Raw genomic sequence first — 7,994 nt, forward strand, 5'->3', positions numbered from 1 at the left:
CCTTCCCCATCTTTTCCCAAACATCACCGTTACTCTTCAAACCAAATCCCGCTCATTTCCCCATCCCCCCCCCTCACCCACCATAGCGGCTTCCCAAACGACCCACCGCTCATCTTCTTGGTTCTTTCGATAAAGTCACGTAGAAGGGAAATAATAAAATAATAAACATAATAAAAAAATTATCACGTTTCGGCCACAACGCAAGCAGCCGTCCTCTTTGTGGTCGAAACGTCGTGATAATTATTTTATTATGTTTTATTTTTATTATTTTATTATTTCCCTTCTATGTGACTTTACAGAAAGAACCAAGAAGATGAATCCCTGCAGTCACGAAAGCTTTAAATCGAGACCCACCGCTCATTTCTCACTTAGCGTTCCTCGACGAATTAAAAAAAAATTCCGATTCCAATGTCCTCCTCCTTCACAAATCCCAATGGGCATGGCCTTAGAACCGTCGGCTGCTCCACCCACCACCCGCCCATAACACCGTAAACCTCCACTTAAATGAGGGGGGGAGAGGTGGGTGAGATATAAAAAAACATTATACACTACACTAGACACACTACACTACTAAACTGAAACGTAAAGACAACAACAACGACGTTTGAGTAAAAAGCCACGAAGAAAATCGTCAGTCTTGCGCCCCCCCCCCCCCACTCCGAAAAGACGCCGGGGGCTCGTAGCGTGCCGGATCACCGCCGGCAAAATCGTTCCAGATCCTTCGGGGGGAAACGCTTGAGAAGGCACCGACCCCCATGCCCAGCGTCGAGCACTAAGAGCCCAGGCTGGGAGATTCGTAGGGTCCCGCTATGAAGAGCGTAGAGTACGAACCCCAGTCGTATGACGGATCAGATGGGGCCCGCGGGCACATTCGCCCAAGACAATGCGGAGCCTCATAGGCCATCCATCTTTGGTGCAGCGCACGGTCAGAAACTCAAACGACCCGACCCAAGCACCTGGCTGAATGGTGCAAGTGAGATCGGAATGGACGAATCGTAGCTACAATCCCGCCCACCTCTCTTCATAACCGGGACTTGGCACAGGCAAATCCGAGCGGCCATTGAGGGACTACATTGGTTTTTAAACGCTTTTATTTAACTCACTGTCTGTTGTCGTTGTCGTATCCTCAAATCTTGTAACTCAATTTTAACCCACTTCCCAATGTGGTATCGACTGCAAGCTTCGTATACTTATGTCTTGCGGTTGACAATACTATATTATATCATTAAAAATAAAAAAAATATTTTTAAACAATCTTTTTACACGCTTTCTATTAACTCACTGTCTGTTGTTATCCTATCATCAAATCTTGTAACTCAGTTTTAACCCACTTCCCAATGTGGTATCGACTGCAAACTTGGTATACTTATGTCATACTAATGACAATGCTATATTTTATCATAAAAAAAAACATTTAAAATATATTTTTTATATGTTATGTTTCACCTTGGCTCTAATTGTCCACGCTCAACTGACGTTGGCTGTAAATCACCACGGTCCCTGACGCTATGGCAAGCTTCGGGCCCACTTCCTGGAGTCGTGGAGTTCTGCCATTACTCGTACATTACATTTAATTAAAGCGTGTTTTAAAAAGAAAGTATTTTTTAAATATGACTTATTATAGCTTTATTTTGTTGATTTTGAAAACGTTTTGGTTTAGCCATGTTTGTTTGGTGTAGTAAAGAGTTAGCCTGATAACTTTAATCCGCATTGTCTTATGGTTGTTATTGTTTGACTTGCATCCCACTGGGATTACTGCACACAGCGTTGAAATATTGTGTTTTTTCTGGAAGACTTTGCAGTTTTTTTCCAGGATTTTTCTGTTGCGTGTACTCACTTTAAGATGTTTCTTGTTCATGTTTTTGTTTTGTTGCGGTTGCACCCGAGTCAAGAGCCGCATGGCTCACAGGTTCATACCTAATAAATGAAATGATGACGTCACCCTGCTGCTGCTGCTCTATATAAGAACGGAAGACAGAGCAGAGCCTCACCATTCTGGCGAATTGCCCGATGATGCTGGATGCAATTACCAGCAAAACGTCGTGCTACTCAAATTGTAAATGTTGTGGTTTCACGCTTCAACACACCGGTGGGCTAAAGCAGTGAACTATTTGTCTTTTGTCAATGTGACACTTTTTTACTGATTGGCCGTGTCGGATGGTGGAGGGTTACGACACATTTATAAATAACGCGATCTAAACCCAAAAACGTTGATTATGAATAATATTGGTCGCGAAAAACATCAGTCGCAAACCCTGGCGCAGCCCACGTTTTTCAGGGATGAAAGCAAGGTGAGGACACCCCGAGGAAATTGCATCGCGTAACTGGTGGGGCACAATTCGGAACTGGCCTTGCACTCGGGGGAGCATCGCAGCGAGAATGGAGAGACTGTAGGGGTTAGCAGAACAGCACCGTGCTGAACATGAATGTTTGACCAGGAAACTGGACCGGTAGCCTTTAAAATCCATAATAGAGGGGGGTTATTTGTTGGGTTAAATCGCCGCGTAAACATATATAAATGTCGTTGTGTCGTTAAAACCCGCCACCACACGACACAGCCAACTAGTAAGGGTTGTGTCACGTAAACAGAACGTGCCAATTCGTCTCGAGTACAGCACTATAGTGTAGTGTATAGTGTAGTGTATAGTGGTGTAGCATATAGTAGTGTAGTGTATAATGGTGTTGTGTATAGTAGTGTAGTGTGTAGTGTGTAGTAGTGTAGTGTATACTGTAGTGTATAGTGGTGTAGTGTATCGTAGTGTAGTGTATAGTGGAGTGTATATTAGTGTCGTGTATAGTCTAGTATACTAGTACAGCACTAGTGTAGTGTATAGTGGTGTAGTGTATAGTGTAGTGTCTTCAGGAAAAGACGACCGCTTGTGTTGTGATAAAAACGTCGTAGTTTTTTGTTATTTTCTTTGCACCTATCTACGCGACTTTACCGAACGACCCAAGAATATGAATTCCCGCAGTCACGAAAGCTTTAAGCCGAGATTGAATGTAAAATAACGTACAAGAACGCAAGACTACGAGCCTGCGTCTCTTTGTGGGGGGACGACGCTCAGCGCTCAGGTGAGGGGTGCTCTTCAAGACTTTAGGATGCAAGAGCAGTTTTGGGTTTAGCAGTTGAGGAGGTCGCTGCTCCAGTTGAACCTCCTGGCGGGACCCTGGGGTCCCGAATAAACGGAAGTCAAAATCGTCGTTTATTCATTAACTTTACATCTTGATTTGAAGCCTTCGTGACTGAATAAGGTCGCTTGTTGTGGCGATCGAAACGTCGTGATCTATTACAATTGTTTCTACCTACGTGGACTTTACCAAAAGAACCAAAGAGTATAAATTCCTGCAATCACGAAAGTTTTAAGTAAAAATTTAAGTCGCAATTTTGCTTTTATTATTTTCAAAAATAAATATTTTATTTAAAATTTATTTTATTATTTTTATTATTTTTACTTTATTTTTATTTTTCTACCTACGTGACTTTACCGAAAGAACCAGAGAGTATGGATTCCTGCAGTCACGAAAGCTTCAAATCAAGATTAGCCGGAATCAAGAAGTCCGCCTTCCCGGACGACCTCTTAAACTCGCTCGCAGATGTCTCCGATCGTCACCCGCCCCTCGTAAACCGCCAGGGCGCAGTACAGGGCGCCTGCAAAGCTGCCCTCGAATCGGTGGAGCAGCTGCCGCGTCTCCGCATCGTAGAACTCCAGCCGGCCCTCCGCCTCCTTGGACCCGGTGTCCAGCAACAGGCCGACCCTGGCGGGCCCCGGTGCCCACTCCTCCCGCTCCGTCGACGCAGGGAGCGGCTCCCGCAGCCCCCCGTGCCGTGTGTAGAAGTCGCCGTGCCATTTCCAGAGGCACCAGCTGCCAGGTCCGCCCCCAAGGCTGCAGGCGGCATGGAAGCCCTCGCGACGGATGCTGCCGAGCGTGACGCCGACCTCGCACCAGTTGGAGTCCTTGAGGTCCACCTCCCAGTAGTGGCGTCCAGGCGGGATGCTATCGGAGCACAGGACCTGGTACCAGTCCTGGAACCTTTTGTTGTGTTCGTTGACCGGCTGATGCTGCTGATGCTGTTGCTGCTGTTGCTGGCGGTGGTAGTGGTGGTGGCGGCGCTGGGGGAGGTGGTACCTCTCGACGGACCTGAGGTCTGCAGAGATCCGGAGCGTTGCGTGCGCGGTGTCTCGGTCGAGAGTTGGCGAGCAGGGTACTGAAACGGCAATGGGAAATCCGGCGGCAGAAATGACCTTCAGTTTAACACGCGGAAGGCTTTCGCGAGCAATATCATCCATAATAGAGGTTTTTTGGGTTAGATCGCTTAAATGTATAAATGTTAAATTTCGATTTAAAGCTTTCGTGACTGCAAGGATTCATCTTCTTGGTTCTTTCGGTAAAGTCACGTAGAAGGGAAGTAATAAAATAATAAAAATAAAACACAATAAAATAATGCTCACGACGCTGTCGCCTCGACGGACCTGGTTTTCACCTGAGGACGGCTGCTTGCGTTGTGGCCGAAACGTCGTGAGGATTATTTTATTGTGTTTTATTTTTATTATTTTATTACTTCCCTTCTACGTGACTTTATCGAAAGAACCAAGAAGATGTATAAATGTTGTTGTGTCGTTAAAACCCTCCACCACCCGACACAGCCAACTAGTAAGGGTTGTGTCACGTAAACAGAACATGGCAATTTGTCCATGGTACAGCACTCGTGTATAGTGTAGTGTATTGTAGTGTAGTGTATAGTAGTGTAGTGTGTAGTAGTGTAGTGTATAGTAGTGGTGTATAGTAGTGTAGTGTGTAGTGTATATTAGTGTAGTATGTAGTAGTGTAGTGTATAGTGCAGTGTATAGTAGTGTAGTGTATAGTAGTGTAGTGTATAGTGTAGTATATAGTAGTGTAGTGTACAGTATAGTGTATAGTCGTGTAGTGTATAGTGTAGTGTATATTCGTGCAATGTATAGTAGTGTAGTGTATAGTCGTGTATAGTGTAGTGTATATAGCGTCTGAAGGCTGCGAGGATGAGATGAGTTCGTACCAGCACGCAGCTGCGTCCAGAGATGTCTCTCCGAGTAAGAGGCCGGCGGCAGGACCTGAATGCTACACAGACAATGACAAAGATCCACCGTGTAGCCTTAAGAGTGCTGTAGGGGCAAGTGCTGTTTGTAGCCTGTAGCAGCGCCTATGAAGGCTACCGGCACTGTGGCTCACTTGGGGGTGGGTAGTCAGCACCACGCCCGGCCGCCTTTGTCTCCCCCGGTGGCAATGTTTAAGCACAGAATCAGGTACCTTTTTAGGCTGAGTCGACCTAGGGGAGGCCCGGAACCGGTTGTTCAGATAATGGTCACCGGTGTTGGGTGGGATTCGAACTCGGGTCGCCGGATTCGTAGCCCAATGATCTAATCGCTACGACACTTCCACTACCCACTGCATACACAAATACAATACACCACCACTATACACATTATACACACCACTACACACACACTAAGCACACCAGTACACACACATGTACACTACACACACCACACATACCACCACTACACACACCACTACACACACCACTACACACACCACCACTACACACACACTACAGACACACTACACACACACTACACACACACTACACACACACACTAAGCACACACTAAGCACACCAGTACACACACATGTACACGACACACACCACACATACCACCACTACACACACTACAGACACACTACACACACACACTACAGACACACTACACACACCACACACACACTCTACACACACACCACACACACTACACACACACACTACACACACACCACACCATACACACACCATACACACACGCTACACACACACACCACACACACTACACACACACACTAGACACACTACACACATACTCTACACACACACCACACACACTACACACACACACACTCCACACACACACTACACACCACACCATACACACACCATACACACACACTACACACATACACGACACACACTACACACACACTACAAACCACTACACACACACTGTGGAGCTAATCCATTGTCGCCTGCAAGCTCTGAGAATCAAAATCGGCAAACTCTGGTCTAGAGACTGGGGGTGGGGTAGTAAATCCGATGAGCTATGAAGCTCTTTGTGTCCCACCCCCTCCCCCACAAGTCTCAGGGACTTTACTCACCTCAGCCCTCTGCTGTCATCCTTCAGAGACACACAGAGACACGCACACACACACACAACACGCGCATTCAATCGATATAATCGATGTAAATTTACGACGGCATATTCACTTCTCCTGTAAGAGTCAACATCGCGAGGCGAAACAAAACCAGTACGGCACCAACCCACCCACTCGTCTACCCACTCACTCGTCCACTCACTCACTCGTCCACTCACTCATCCACTCACCCACTTGTCCACCCACTCACTCGTCCACTCACTCGTCCACTCATCCACTCACTCACCCACTCACCCACTCACTCACTCGTCCACTCACTCACTCGTCCACCCACTCACTCATCCACTCATCCACTCATCCACTCACCCACTCATGCACTCACTCACTCATCCACAGACTCACTCATCCACTCACCCACTCGTCCACCCACTCACTCATCCACTCACCCACTTATCCACTCACTCACCCACTCACTCACTCGTCCACTCACACCCTCGTCCACCCACTCACTCATCCACTCACTCACCCACTCACTCATCCACTCATACCCCCACTCACTCATCCACTCATGTCTCTGTCTCTATGGGTCTCTATGTATCTCTGTGGGTGTCTATGGGTCTCTACGGGCCTCTGTGTATGGGTCTTTGTGTCTCTGTGTGTAGGTCTCTATGGGTATCTCTATGGATCCCTGTGTATCTCTGTGTGTAGATCTCTATGTGTATCTCTATGGGTCTCGATGCCTGTACATTTCCAACGTGGAATTTGTTAAAAGCAAAATCGTTTAGCAGTCCAACAGATTTCACTTACCACGGCGCTGACGAGCGGTGAGGTGTCAGGTGCTTCGTCAGCACCATCACCTCCAACATCAGCAACATCATCACCACCATCGACATCATCGCCAACGTTAGCAGCATCATCGCCATCATCACCACCAACATCATCACCACCATCACCACCAACATCACCACCACCACCATCAGCAGTCACATTCTCATCGTGATGGCCACGTGGCTTGCCCAGCTGATCCTCAACGATGGCTTGGCAGTCCCCACGTGGTGGTGGTGGCTGTTGTTGTTGTTGTGGTGGCTGTTGTTGTGGTGGTGGTGGCTGTTGTTGTGGTGGTGGTGGCTGTTGGTGTGGTGGTGGTGGCTGTTGTTGTGGTGGTGGTGGCTGTTGTTGTGGTGGTGGTGGCTGTTGTTGTGGTGGTGGTGGCTGTTGTTGTGGTGGTGGTGGCTGTTGTTGTGGTGGTGGTGGCTGTTGTTGTGGTGGTGGCTGTTGTTGTGGTGGTGGTGGCTGTTGTTGTGGTGGTGGTGGCTGTTGTTGTGGTGGTGGCTGTTGTTGTTGTGGTGGCTGTTGTTGTTGTGGTGGCTGTTGTTGTTGTGGTGGCTGTTGTTGTTGTGGTGGCTGCTGTTGTGGTGGCTGTTGTTGTGGTGGTCGTTCCATGGCGCACACGGGGCACGTGGAGGCGTCGTGACCCCCCTGATCGACGGCTCCGAGGGTGCAGTGGATCGGGTGGTGGTGGAGGTGGTGGTGGTGGGGGGGTGGTGGTGGTGGTAGTGGTGGTGGTGGTGGTGGAAGTGGTGGTGGTGGTGGAGGTGGTGGTAGTGGTGGTGGAGGTGGTGGAAGTGGTGGTGGTGGAGGTGGTGGTGGTGGTGGTGGGGGGGTGGTGGTGGTGGACGAGGAGGTGGTGGTGGTGGTGGTGGAGGAGGAGGTGGTGGGGGAGGTGGTGGATGTGGTGGTGGGGGTGGTGATGGTGGTGGTAGAGGAGGTGGTGGTGGTGGAGGTGGTGGTAGTAGTGGTGGTGGTGGAGGAGG

At 48.4% G+C, this 7,994-nt stretch overlaps 1 protein-coding gene across 1 annotated transcript; it reads right to left on the reverse strand.

Moving 5' to 3' along the window:
• Positions 1 to 647: 647 nt before the first annotated feature.
• On the reverse strand, positions 648 to 7,698 carry LOC144953778 (uncharacterized). Its single transcript, XM_078884416.1, has 4 exons — positions 6,988 to 7,698; positions 6,184 to 6,203; positions 5,036 to 5,097; positions 648 to 4,207 (listed from the first exon to the last, which is right to left on the reverse strand). Exons 1-4 carry the CDS (start codon positions 7,621 to 7,623, stop codon positions 3,579 to 3,581), a joined length of 1,347 nt encoding a protein of 448 aa, XP_078740542.1. The 5' UTR covers positions 7,624 to 7,698; the 3' UTR covers positions 648 to 3,578.
• Positions 7,699 to 7,994: the final 296 nt, after the last annotated feature.

Source organism: Lampetra fluviatilis (assembly GCF_964198595.1).
Source record: "Lampetra fluviatilis chromosome 45 unlocalized genomic scaffold, kcLamFluv1.1 SUPER_45_unloc_1, whole genome shotgun sequence".
Classification (NCBI taxonomy): Eukaryota; Metazoa; Chordata; class Hyperoartia; order Petromyzontiformes; family Petromyzontidae; genus Lampetra; species Lampetra fluviatilis.

What these genes read in the sequence shown, in the direction of transcription:
- LOC144953778 (XM_078884416.1), bottom strand. Translation starts at nt 7,623, where the DNA reads ATGGAACGACCACCACAACAACAGCCACCACAACAGCAGCCACCACAA. An exon ending in CACCGCTCGTCAGCGCCGTG is followed by an intron (nt 6,204 to 6,987) that starts GTAAGTGAAATC and finishes GTGTCTCTGAAG; the next exon opens with GATGACAGCAGAGGGCTGAG. An exon ending in CTGGACGCAGCTGCGTGCTG is followed by an intron (nt 4,208 to 5,035) that starts GTACGAACTCAT and finishes TTGCCGTTTCAG; the next exon opens with TACCCTGCTCGCCAACTCTC.